This window comes from Trachypithecus francoisi, unplaced genomic scaffold, assembly GCF_009764315.1.
Source record: "Trachypithecus francoisi isolate TF-2019V2 unplaced genomic scaffold, Tfra_2.0 Lachesis_group1, whole genome shotgun sequence".
Taxonomy (NCBI): domain Eukaryota; kingdom Metazoa; phylum Chordata; class Mammalia; order Primates; family Cercopithecidae; genus Trachypithecus; species Trachypithecus francoisi.
This window is the reverse complement of record NW_022681454.1, coordinates 118,932,495-118,946,453: the sequence shown is the minus strand read 5'-3', so window position 1 is coordinate 118,946,453 and position 13,959 is coordinate 118,932,495. Positions and strand designations below refer to the sequence as shown.

The following is a 13,959-nucleotide window of genomic DNA, read 5'->3' as shown; positions in this document are numbered from 1 at the left end:
GAATGTAACATATTTAGTGAAAGATAAAGCATATATAAAAGCTTAATTCTAATTCTTACATTGTTCTTGTGAACTTTTTTCTAGGTTGCTAGTCATTGTCTTTGGTGGAAGATAAGGAACTGGTCCCCAGGTAGACAGAGCTCGTTTGCTGGTATCAAATTGTTGTGTGAAAAATTCCTGGAGTTTCATTCCTATTTTTATCAGATCTGGTGTGGTTGATCTTGATATCATTACTTGGAAAATATCCCACTTCAGATCTCCATGGACGAAAATCTCACTAGAGCATAAAACAGAATCTTTGTCATATGTCTTACAGAAGGTACTCAAAAAGTACAAGAAACATTTTCTTCCCCCACCCAGCTTTTTAATTTGTATTAATTGCATAATAAATAAGAGTTTTGTAAGAAAAATTGCTGTTTTCTCACCAGATGATAGACAATATGTTGAGAACAGTCATGTAAATTGTCCAAAAAGCAATCCTTAATAAATACCTTTTATCAGTTATGCTTGAATCCAATGTATTATACAAGTTTACTTTCCATTCATCCTGAAGCTTAAGATCAGCATTACTGAAGATGCCCATGAGGATACTTGAGCCCATGTAATCAACACGAGCTTCAGTAGAACCCATAGTAATCTGAATTTTGTGACTGGGTTGCTGATTTGGATGTTCAGAAATATGAGCTAAAATAGAAACAATAATTTTCACAGACATGTCCACAGGAAAAACTCATGAGAGTCAATTTCCAAAAGCGTTTTTTTGATATCTATCTATCTATCTATCTTAAGGATATGTTAGATCAGTTGTAAAATTTCAACATACCAACCATCTCCAAAGCATTGACATCTATGGTCCCTCCAACTACTCCTCCTTTAGAATCTAACTGTGATCTTCCCAGACCAACAGACATGCTAATCTCTCGATCACGATTACTTCCTACTGACAGACGGCCCTGGCTCTTCAAACCACTAGTTGTCCAACTAAAAAATGAAAAAAAAGGTTATTAGATATATAGTTTCCAGGGTCATGAATTAAAACAGGATTTAAATTAAAAAGGAGTTAAATCAGTTTATTTAAAAGGTCAAGTTTGACAATGAAACAACATACTGTTTATAAAAACTATGTGGTAAATATCTGAATATTAACATTGATAATGAAGCTTTACTCCTCGCTAGAAAATTACCCTGTTCTCTTTATAATTGAGTCCCTTTTAATAGAACATATATTTCATGCTGTTTTATATTGCAGTATCCTTAGAATTAAGCCGTTTTCAGGATAAAACATATCGTTTATCTACTATCTTTTTCAAATATTTAGCATTCAAAAAAGGTTCTGAATATCTTTACTACAATAGAAGAAAAATTACAAAAAAGATTAAATATATTTCCTTTGTATCTGAATAGCTTACGTTGTATTTCCCATTACATTACTCATATTCATTTGAACGTTTAATTGCTTCAAGTTGATAGCAAACACGACAAGTGTTTCCCATGGGGTCCCTTGTTGGCTTGCTGCTTTGTTTGATTTGTTAAAAGGAGTTGATGTTTTTGAAAGTGAATCTAAAAATAGAAAAATACATGTTCATTCACATAAATGCCAAGCTACTTACAAAGCAAAAACTATTTTTATCGCTATAATCCAAAAAGTAAAAATATAATATTCTTGTATGAGAATCTAATGTTTAATAGTTATATTGCCTCTAAAATAATAGTTACCATTTACTAAATGTTTATAAGTGCTGGCAGCTTTACCTCTTGAAAGCTCATAAAATTATGTATGGCCCCCCATTTTATATGAGGAAATTTTGGTGTGCACGGGATATAGCAGCACAGATCATGCATCACCCTAGGATTTTGTTTAACAAAGAAGAAAATCATAAGGTGCCAAATACAGGACTCAAAGGCAGAAACCATTCAGAAATGCAGACGCCGGTTGGGGTACCTGTTTTGTGTTCTTATGGACTTAGTATGTATCTTGAATCCTGCATTTGCTCATTATATTTTAATCTTTTGACAAGAACTACATCATTCATTTTTATACAGTCAGGCACAAGTACAAGCCCAAGGCCAAACCCATATGGAGCACACAAACAATATGCTAATTACTCTCCCCTTATCCATTTGCAAACCTACTGGCCATCTAGCTGTCTTGATGGCAATACTTTGAAATGTTCGTTTTGTTGTTTTTACTGTGTTTGGGGATTTTTTTTTGACGTGTCATAAAAACCTCAAGAGTATATTTTCCTATAGTTAGGGCTGAAATCTGAGAGTAACTAAAACTTTATCCTGAGAACACTGTAGGGCTACTGATAACAAAAAGAGCAGTGTTACCTCTTCGAGGAACTGAAGAATCAGATACGCTCCTTGATCTTATGGAAGCTGGGGATTTTAGGCTCTGTCCTACTGTCCCTGGTGACATGGTACTGTTTGTCATATGCTCATTGAACACATTAGGTGACTGAGGCATGTGGGTGAAGGAGGCTGACTGACTTGGCTGCTCCCAGGTCTTGCAGTAAGCTTTTCTTGATGATTCAGGGGAAAGGTGCTGGCTTACACCTTCAATGGAATCTGGTGTCCCTGGGCCAGATGCTAGTAGAAAACACACAAAACAAACAAAAAATCCAAAGTAACAGGGTAAAATCCCTAAGTTATAAAATAATTTCACCCATCCATCATTTCTAATCACATTACATATTCCTTCTAGTTCTCTATTTAGCAGCTGTGCAGCAATTTACAGTTTGCAAAGAACATTCCAGTATTTTGTTTAAACTCCATGAAAAGAGCAAAACAGGAGCTCTGGTCCCAGTTTACAGGTGAGGGAATACACTTAGACTTAGGGTTTCTCATATTTACCTCAATGTGTAACTGACTCTACTTTTCATTTCCAAGAATCTCTTGATTTCATTACCTACAACAATATCTAAATCCAGCAGACAAATGCAGGCAAGATAGTAACATGTCCCCAGCATCTTCTGTTTCCCATGCTTAATTAACCATGATTAACTTGGATATTTAAAAGGATTACAGAGTAATAATTATAGAATAAATGTACTAACAAATTTACTAATTTACAAATTTACTAATTTGTTAGGATAGTTATAGAATAAAAAGTCAGCTAGAATGTAATCTCAAAGAAGACAAGACTTTTTGTCTGTTTAGTCCTCTGATATATCCTCAGTGCTAATATATCCCTTGTGGTTGGCATACTAGAGGGGCCCAATGGACATTTCTTGAATGACTGAATGCGTCACATGATACACCCTACCAAGTAAGATCACATTTGTGTTATCAATTGTGGGTCTTGCTGCTACTGTAACCAAAATTAAAATTACATAACAAGCTTACTTGGCAAATTTATAGTTTGGTCTCCAAGGAATAGACGTCTTGCAATACTTCTTCTATACCATGCTCTTGGAAATGCCAGAATTTCACTGAGTCGGCGCATATCATATTTAAACGAGGCAGACCCTATATCACAAACAGCTGATACATAAATAACATTTGTTAGTACAGATTTCTAAAACCTTTAAGGTTTTCACATGCTAGGTATAAGACAGGGTTATTATAAAGCTGAATTATACTTAAGTTACATATTATGATTAGTGACATGTTCTTGCACAAATTACAAAAACAGCATATTCTAACATTGTTAGTACCATTTCCCTTTTTTGAGGTGATGGCAAGTTGGAATTCTATTATCACTTTATCATGAACTCCTCAGAGAAGTCCTAAAGATCAGTCTGATAGCCAGCTTTCAATTTTAATACAACAGTCTTTTCTATTATGGAAAATGAATAATCAAGATGAGCTGATATACAAATTTTCTCAAAAGGAATTGTAAACCAAATAGTTGTGTGGCAGGGACTACTATTTTCCTATCAGACTGATAGCAGTGACTTTAGACAAAAAACATTTTGATGGCCTTCTTCCAGAGTTCTGCTCTGGAGCATTCTTCTACTCCTGTTGTATGTGCTCTTCTATTCTTCTACCATAGTTTCTATAGGGTTTACATGCCAATGACTCCCACAGCTAAAACTTGTTTTTGTCTGAGCCCATACCTACACAGCCATAGCCCCTAAGTCAATTGTCTACCAGAACCTTCCACCTAAATGTCCTATAGACATTTCCTTCTTTATTTTCTAAATTAATGGCTTCACTGCTCCTTCAGTCATCTAAGCTAAAAGTTTGAGGCATTCTTGTCTCCTCTATTGCCCCTAATACAATTTGTACTCAAGCTTAGGGATTCTCTTCTCTCTCTCTTCAACCCACTCCTCATTCCCTTTTCTCCTTTTTTTACTGCCACAGTTCATGCTCTCATCTGCTATTGCATGGTCTATTTCAGCAGCCTCCTCAAGCATCTTTTCTTTCCTATCTTTCAGGCTGCCATCAACTCTCTTTCTAAAACACCATTCTGAAGCATCACCCCATTTCTTAACCTGTAATGGCTTCTCTAATGGCTTTTAACACAGCAATTCTGATTATGCCGAAATAATCAGAACCCAATTCTTTAGCTTCCATATGATATGAGTCCTTACACAATCAGGTCCTATTTTATCAGCTTTGCCTCTAGCCTCTCTCTTTCTGGCTCCATCTACTTTGTACAACCAATTAAATGTTCACTAATACCCTATGCTTTAGCCACAGCAAATCAAAGTATATGATCCAGAAGCATACATTTTGATGCTTCTGTGCCATTGAATACCATGTTGCTACCTCCAAGAATATTCCTACTCATTTTTCAAAATGTGGGCCAAATAACATTTCCTATGTGAAGCCTTTTCTGATTTCTCATACAAGACAGAATTTATTGTTTCCTCCTCTTTATATAAAGCTCCATTATAGCATTCATTATCTTGGACTCATTCATTTGTCTACATGTAAGACCTTGTCTTATTCATGCCTGTTCCCCTCAATCACCTAGCAATTTGAGGTAAAAGTTTACCCTAAAACACAGGCTTAATATATATTTGCAGAATATTGGGTTAAGTGAACATACTGTATTTATTTGATTCATAATTATGAAAGCTTTTACTCAGTATTCTGGATTCTTCAGAATGTCTATTTGCATTTAATTTTAAATACTCAAATCACAATGTAAAGGAAATGAATGATTTGCCCATAGTTATATAGCTGTTTATAAAACCAGCAATATATATGCACACAATTCAAGGTCTTCTGACGTCAAGTAAACATTTTTAAACATCACTCATCCCGTTTTAGTGTTTTAAGCATTTATAATTAGAAAAACACAAAGAAACTGTACCAATTCATGGTGGAGGAAAAGTGAAGAAAAGAAGCAACTTTTACTGATGTAATTGGGCATATTTGGACCTTGGGTGATATGTCTATTTATCTAGAAATTATATTCCTAACATTGATTACTTGGATTGAGATAGTACCACAGGCTGGGCATTCCTCTCCTTTATATCAACTTATCACTGAAAGCTTAACATTAAGTGACTTAATGTTTAAACACTACTAAAACAGAGGCCATTATTTAATTTTGGAAAACAATATTTTAATTTAAAAACTGTAAAATTGAGTACCAGATATATTTATTAATGTAGTGTCCATTTTGCTTGTAGACTTGCTTACAGACTGACTTTCAAAAAATGAGGCACCTCCTGAACGCCTGATCCGTGACAAACTCACTTTTACAAACTCAAGGTTTATACTGAGTGAATCTTTTCGACCAGTGACTGAAGTGGGCTCCTCATCCACATTGCCTTTAAAACAAACAAACACAACCCCCACATCCATGTATACATATATACACACAGCTGTCTAATTAGGTGAAAATTATCTAATACACTGTAATATGCCATGAATTAAAATCACTTGAGGTAAAAATTTAAGCAGAGTGATCTAATAAGCATTAGCTTTCCTAACAACAGTTTAAGAGGTTCAAACCCATAAACATAATTGGTGATTTTTACAGCCCTTCTCCAACAATAGCAACTAGAATTGACATGGAATATATGTTTTCATCATTTATTTAAATACAAGTCAAGAGTTAGTTACTAATAAGCTTTTATGCATTTGCAGTGGTTCATCTGCACTTCAAAGTGACAATGAAATTTGATTTCACTAAATGGCTGACTTAAATTATAGTCTCTTTTTAAATTAACAAATGTGACCCATGCACTTTAAAATTTTACTTTATATACAATTTGTTATGTAAATGGACAGTGATTTGCTAAGACATTTAAACATTTCAGTGACATAAGTAATCTCTGATATCCAGAGATTACTGTGCTGTGTATATCACTTAGAAAATATTCTGAATTTTAAAATTCTTGTATAATTAATTCACCTGAATTACTTATTGTATATGTATACTTATGTAAATATGAGATAGGTATTATCAAAGAGGAAAAATATAAAAATGATCTTGGGTATGTCCTTTATGATTTATGAAAATAAAGCTTGGAAGTTTGAAAACATGCCGTAAATCTGAAAAAGACATGAACATGCAAAGTATACCTAATCCTCCTGATCCAGGTGTAAGGCCAGAAACAGCAGTTTTTTGTTTCCCTGCTCCATATGGATGAAATACATAAAGGGAAAAGTCAGACATGCATGCAGTGAAGCTCAAGCCAGATGAACTACTGCTGGAACTGGTCAGGTCTGACTGACTACTACTATGTCGACTTCGGCCAAGAGGGCTGCCTAATCCTGATGAACCTACAGTGAGCACAGGAAATTGAAAATATAAGCCACAAGAAAAAAAGGCCAGTCAATAATATGTTCTTAAGAACCAAACATGACTTCAGAATAAAATGAAGACACTCAAACAATATCAATAGATTTAACAGATCAATAGATTTAAATCCTTAAAACTGAAATAAAGACTTAGGTGTATTTACCAATTAATTTACACCAGGGTTGAATATTCTGTTCATCCTTAAAACAATTATTTTTATATATATGTTTGGCCTACTGCATGGTTTCCTATTTTCTCCTTGACTCCTAGAAGCAGGCAGTGGAAGAGGCCCAAAATAGCTGGGGCTTAAGCAAAAGGGGAGGAGAACATACTGTAAAAAATCTATATCATATACTTGGAGTCCACATTTCAGTAGATGCAGTGGAAACAGGGCAAGGTATGCAAATGCAGAAAGTAAAAAGATCTCGTGTGGAGAGCCAAGTGTCCTTGTTGGTAACATTTACTAGGGATGTACAGGTAAATTCCAAAAACATTTTAAAAAGAGACCATTTGAATAGATTATTAAATGATTTTGCTGGTGATTCAAAAATGTATGTCCAGACCAGACCTCCTTTGGATTTATATATTACAACTGCCTACTTGACCTCCTATTAGAATGGCTCACAGGCATTTAAACCGAACTGTACTCTTGATCTTTTTCCTTGAATTTGCTTTTCTTCCAGTGGGCCCCATCTCCAGTAAATGAATACGTCATGAAAATAGCTCAACCAGGCTGGGCGCAGTGGCTCATGCCTGTAATCCCAGCACTTTGGGAGGCTGAAGCGGGCAGATTATGAGGTCAGGAGCTTGAGACCAGCCTGACCAATATGGTGAAACTCCATCTCTACTAAAAATACAAAAACTAGCCGGGCGTGGTGGCCTGCGCCTGTAATCCCAGCTGCTCAGGAGGCTGAGGCAGGAGAATTCTTTGAACCCAGGAGTTGGAGGCTTCATTGAGCCGAGATGGCCCCACTACACTCCAGCCTGGGCAACACAGCGAGACTCCATCTCAAAAATAAATAAATAAATAAATAAAAAGAAAATAGCTCAACCAAAACCTAGGAGTTATCTGTCATCTTTCCTACTCCTGACTGTCTGTCATGCGGTTTATCATTCATCATTTCTATATCTCAGGCATATAAAGTCTGTCCATTTCCTTCCATCTCACTGCTGCCATTGTAGCTTAAGCAATTATTAACTCTGTCTGGACTACAGAAACAGTTCTCCTTGCCTCGTCCTACTCCAATCAACTACCGCACTGCAGCTGGACTGATATTCTAAAAGTATGTACGTGAATCATATCCACTCCCTTGCTTAACCTTTCAGTGGCTTTCCCACATGAGTTGACTCTTTCCTGTCTCTCTAAACCCTTCTTATGCCAGTCTCCACACTTAACAATGGCTTTTTTTTCCTTTTTGTTATTCAGAGTTGCCAAACTGTTTCTTCTTTGTGGATTTTGTATTCTCTCCCAGGAGCGTCCGTTCCCCCAACTCTCTGCTTGGCTAACTCATACTCACCTCACGTTTCCATTTAAAATAAGCTTGTCTGCTGGGCTATTATTTGTTTCTCCAAATTCAGTTTAGGTTCCACATTAGTAAGTATGAACCACGTCTATTAGCTAAGTTCACTATTACTATGCCCTAGCACTGACCCAGACCACAAAGATCCTTTGAAAGAATGGATATTGTGACAACCTATATATTCTCATCATCATTCCTTGAATATTTTATAATGATCAAATGAGGGGTGCTATTCATTTCTGTTGTTTTCTAAGGAATCATAAAATTTGGGCATAAAAAAGTGTCTCATTTCATATTCCTTTCACTACCTATTCCTAGCATGGTGCATATATACTGCTATAATAATTTAAGTGCTAATAATTGATGACATTAGGACAGTTTGTCATTAAGAAAAAGATTAACATTCCAAAAGAGAAATGGGCATGGGCACGGGCATATATTTACCACTCCCAAGAAATAGCTAATGAAGTAATAGAGTACAGATTAATAAAATCCAATTTTAATCCATCACATTGACAATGATTAAAGTTAAATTTAAAGCAGTGTTGGGAAGAATACAATGAACTGGTGTCCATACACACTGTAGTGAGGGTGTAGAAATGTTACAGTCTTACCAGAAAGCAAATGTATCAAACACTTTCAAAATGTTCGTACTTCCTAACCTAGAAATTCCACTTTTAAGAATTTCTCCTAAGAATATATATTTGTTTAAAAATATTTACATATAAAGATGTTGACTTTAGTATTATTTTGAAAGCAAAACAGTCCATGGAATCTCAAGTATATGATCAAACTGATGGAATATCTTATAGCCATTACTTTTAGAGATGAATATTTAATAATTTAGGAAAATACCTATGATATTTTAAATTTTAAAAAGTTACATAGAAGAGGCCATATTTCAGTTTTTGCCTTGGAAAAATATTGTATCACTATAGAAATGTTGTAGTGTTATCAGAGATAACACTGGTTATCTAGGATAAAGGGATATTCTCATTTTCATTTCACCTTTAGTACTCTTCATTTTCTATAATGAATAGTGAGTGTAAATTTTATAATCAGAAAATGTTTTTCAAAAACCAACACTACCACTTACAATATTTTGTTGACAACACAACTCCAACAGCAATATTTTGGAGCTAAGTACTAGATAATGGGTGACCACATTAGCAAAATCTTTATTTCTAAGATATCAACCTTTTTGTTTTCCAATTTTGTTGTGAAAACTGAGATTCACACAGCAAAACAAATGATTTCCTGTAACAATTTCCCCACTAGTACAAGTAAATACTGTGTTCAAGATATAATTTCAATTTTTCAAAGATGAATTTTGGGATGCTTTCTCACAAGCCAGTTTGTAATAATTTTTCCAACTGATGCTTGATAAGATTATTAGAATAAAGATTTGAATCTAAGATGACTCTCAAAAAGTAGGACCCAAAACCTGAGCTGTATTTCCTTACAAATCAGAAAGGTAATTCGCCCTCCACAGTCTTCTTGCCTCTCAAAAATGGAATTTGGGATTTTATTTTTTTCACTCTTAATGCAAGCCTTCTCAGCCTTGCCATTATTGACATTTTCAACCACATAATTCTTTGGGAGTGGAGGGGGTTGTCATATATACTATAGAATGTTTAGTAACATCTCTGGCTTCCCTTCTAGCTGCCAGCTGTAAACCCTCAGTTATGACTATCAAAATTGTCTCCTAATATTGCCAACAAGATAGCTCCTGGTTAAGAACCACTATTTTAACTATATTCCAGTCTTATCAGTTTTCATTCAGTCTAGTCTCTTTTTTTCAGAGGTATTCAATAAAATCTTTACCATTTGCATGTGTGATCTCTGTTTCATTTTTAGGGCAGAAATGGCACCCAGCTTTAACATAGTGAGGAATGCCTATCATCTCAGGAAATCAATTATATTTTAAAAACAAAACCTTTATGAAACACATATTTGAGTTAGATAACCAAATTTGCCCTTTAAAAATACATATGCTACTGCTACTTGATACAGTTTTCACTCAGTGTGATAAAAAATCCCTGTAAGGTAACACTATGGTTCTTATTTTCCATTTATAGTACTGATTACTCCTGAATGTCAAGTATAGCTTAAGATAAAAGATATTCAAAAGTACTTGAATGTGTGAATTATTATATAGTAGTTATGTCATAGCGCTTGTAGTATGTACATTCAAGCCAAATTCAAAATACTGTCTAATTGCCATTCAGCTAAAAATAGAAACCAAAGGGTACTCAAGTTCAAGTAACACATGAAATATACTCAAAACATTGGTCTACTATAGATTTCTTTCTATAAATAATCCTCAGATATTCCCCTTTTCCAAATATATTTTAAAATATGTATTAATTACTATTAAAATATTCATTTAAAAATAGTATTTGGCTTTATACTAGAGGAATAAAAGAACATTATCTATACCTGGTATTCCAGTTTTGCTAGCAGAAGTCTTTGTTCCACTCTGAGTAGCATTACCTCCAGGGGATAAAGTCTCTGCAGGATATGTAGTCCCTAAAGTCTCCAGTTCTCCTCGGTTTGAAGAAAACACCAAATCCAGGGATGGCAGCTTTAACATGCATTCTACTCTTGATACTGGTAAACAGCTAAATTTTATCTGTGAGGGCTAAAAACAACAGAAAAAGGTTTCCAAGAACTCGATATATGAAAAGTTTTACATGGAAATAATATTGAAATGTTCAAATAAACTTAAGAAACTTTTTTTTTTTTAACAGAAAGAAATGAAGTATATCACCCGAACTCATACATAACCCACAACATCTACAGGGAAGTTAAGAAATTTCACTTTGGATTTCAAAAGTTACATTTAATTTCCATTTCTGTCTACGTATATTGATCATGTTTACCCATTTGATACTTAAGATTTTGTGTTTATTGTCCTAGCTTTTTTAAACAGAAGCATGATATAAAAATCAAAATGTATTAAAAAAATGCTATCATTTTAAAAAACCTAAATATTTGAGGAGCCATCTCAGAACAATAAGACGGTTGTCCCTTGAACACCACAGGTTTGAACTGTACTGGTCCAATTAACATATGGATTTTTTTCAGCCAAACATGGATTGAGAATACAGTATTTGGGATGAAAATCCCACATATACAGAGGGCTGTCTCTTTTCTTTGTTAGTAATTCCTCAGGGCTGACTTCGGGACTTGAGTATGTGTGGATTTTGGTATACATAGTGGGGGGCAGGGGTAGTGCTAGAGCCAATCTCCTAAGTATACGGAGGGACTGTATTTAGATATTTAGATAGTTCAGAACCTTAAAAATATTTATGCTTATATTAAGCTTGTTCATAATAACAAAGGTTGGTTATAGTTCAGAACCTTAAAAATACTTATGCTCATATTAAACTTGTTCATAATAACAAAGGTTGGTTTTTGTTTTTTTAGAGACAGGGTCTCACTCTGTTGCCCAGGCTGGACTGCAGTGGTGCAATTATGGCTCATTGCAGTCTTTGAACCTACCAGTCTCAAGCAATTTTCCCATCTCAGCCTCCCAAGTAGCTAGGACCACAGATGCACACCATCACACCTGGCTAATTTTTTTTTTTTTTTCCTGGTAGAGATGGGGTCTCCATATGTTGCCCAGGCTGGTCTCCAACTCCTGGGCTCAAGTGATCTACCCACCTCAGCTTCCCAAAGTGCTGTGATTACAGGTGTGAGCCACTGCACCCAGCCCAAAGGTTTTATAACTCTCAAGCCCTCATTCATTCTGTTTTCATCAGGCCTTTAAAAAAGCTAGCTAAAAATTCTACAATGTAAGACTGAAGCTCTTTGGCCACATTAACGTTATAGAAGATAGTTGGAACAGATGACCATTAGTGTTTCCTTTACTCTTAAGATTGATTATTAGATTTTAATTGAGGATCAACTAAACCCTGAAGTTTTGATACAAGTAGTTTTAAATCCTCCTTGATAAACAGATTTAATTAAATATATACTATATTTGGTATAGTATATATGCTAATATATACTCTCAAAGGCCTATTGGTAGGACTGCATTTTAGAATAAAAAATAAAAACTAGGTAACACTTAGCAAAATTTTTTTTTTTTTTTTTGAGACGGAGTCTTGCTCTGTCACCCGGGCTGGAGTGCAGTGGCCGGATCTCAGCTCACTGCAAGCTCCGCCTCCCAGGTTCACGCCCTTCTCCTGTCTCAGCCTCCAGAGTAGCTGGGACTACAGGCGCCCGCCACCTCGCCCGGCTAGTTTTTTGTATTTTTCAGTAGAGACGGGGTTTCACCGTGTTAGCCCAGGATGGTCTGGATCTCCTGACCTCGTGATCCGCCCGTATCAGCCTCCCAAAGTGCTGGGATTACAGGCTTGAGCCACCGCGCCCGGCTGCTTAGCAAAATTTTTAACAAAAGTACTATTGTGACTTTACATCTCAATTACACTTTGTATCTGCCCAGAAAGAACTATAATGGCAAGAAATTAAGGTGCCAAAATAAAGGCATAAAATGCTTTAAAAAGGGTTTTAACTTAAATATTTTTATTTTTGCCACAGAAGTATGAGTTTTAATTTTTGAAAACCCAAAGATCTATGAAACTTCTTGGTAGAAAAGTGAATATAGATGATCTCCAGTTTAGGACTTTTCTACTTTATGATGGGCAAAAGTGATACACATTCAGTAAAACCTGTATTTTGAGGACCCACACAGCCATTCTGCATTTCACTTTCAGTAAACAGTCAATAAATTACATGAGATATTCAAGACTATTATAAAAAAGGCTTTGTGTTAGATGACTTTACCCACCTGAAGAGTAATGTGTTCTGAGCACATTTAAGGTAAGCTAGTTCAAGCTATGATGTTCAGTAAGTTAAGTGTATTAAATGTATTACTGACTTATGCTATTCAGTTTGTGATGCGTTTATCAGAACTTAACAGCATCATAACTTCAGCATCTGTATATACGTAACATTTCACACATACTTCACAGATACTCAAGCAACCTCCAAGCCATCATAAACATACTAAAGGTTCATGAACCCGAGGTTAAGAAAACTTTTAAACAGTAATAATGTTGAAGTGTTCAAATAAACTTAAGAAAAACATTCCTCTTTAAAACAAAAAGAAAGAAATGAAGTATGTCACCTGAACTCGTACATAAACCACAACATCTACAGGGAAGGAAGAGTAAGCAGATGTTGAAGATGACACTAGTGATGTTGTTGATTCTTCCATAGGATCTGGTATTTCAAAATGTCCCATATCTTCATCTTGTGAGCTGACAGCTGTTTAAAATATCTGGTTAAGTTTTATTATTAGATCAAAGGCAAACTATTTATTAAAAGATCCTTATTGTTTATACAAGTGAGATGAGAGGTATGAACACCCAGAAACATTTGCTTCTGTAGCCCTTCATTCTATACGTTTTTCCCTGTTCTCACCTCTTGCTCATTCCCCCAAACTCAAATTTTCCTGCTGCTATACCAAACACTGTACAAAGAAACTAGTGATTATATCCTTGCCCTCAAAGAGATTCCAGTCCAAGGGACACACTAAGGATGTAGAACCTAAATGTTAATTTTGTCATTAACTAGCTGGGGCCATGGGAAAGTTATGTAACCTTACCAGGACTTAGTTTCTTCATTTGTAAATGACAATTAGATGATCTCTCAAGTTCTTTTACAGTTTATAATTCTTTAATATTTATAATTGCATATATTATGTAATAATGTATAATAGCATTAAGA

The 13,959-nt window shown here is 35.1% G+C and overlaps 1 protein-coding gene across 7 annotated transcripts in view; it reads right to left on the bottom strand.

Moving 5' to 3' along the window:
• KIAA1109 (KIAA1109 ortholog) overlaps positions 1 to 13,959 on the bottom strand; it is a 234,877-nt gene that overhangs the window by 14,349 nt on the left and 206,569 nt on the right. For 5 of the 7 annotated variants that reach the window (XM_033215165.1, XM_033215169.1, XM_033215168.1 and 2 more), the window contains 10 exons: positions 13,358 to 13,497; positions 10,663 to 10,864; positions 6,484 to 6,684; positions 5,547 to 5,726; positions 3,346 to 3,483; positions 2,332 to 2,589; positions 1,410 to 1,560; positions 824 to 981; positions 492 to 684; positions 60 to 277 (listed from right to left, as the gene is read on the bottom strand). In XM_033215165.1, the coding sequence (XP_033071056.1) occupies positions 60 to 277; positions 492 to 684; positions 824 to 981; positions 1,410 to 1,560; positions 2,332 to 2,589; positions 3,346 to 3,483; positions 5,547 to 5,726; positions 6,484 to 6,684; positions 10,663 to 10,864; positions 13,358 to 13,497 (1,839 nt within the window). The remainder of the gene's footprint in view (positions 1 to 59; positions 278 to 491; positions 685 to 823; positions 982 to 1,409; positions 1,561 to 2,331; positions 2,590 to 3,345; positions 3,484 to 5,546; positions 5,727 to 6,483; positions 6,685 to 10,662; positions 10,865 to 13,357; positions 13,498 to 13,959) is intronic. The other 2 variants (XM_033215170.1, XM_033215171.1) reach the window with 2 other exon arrangements.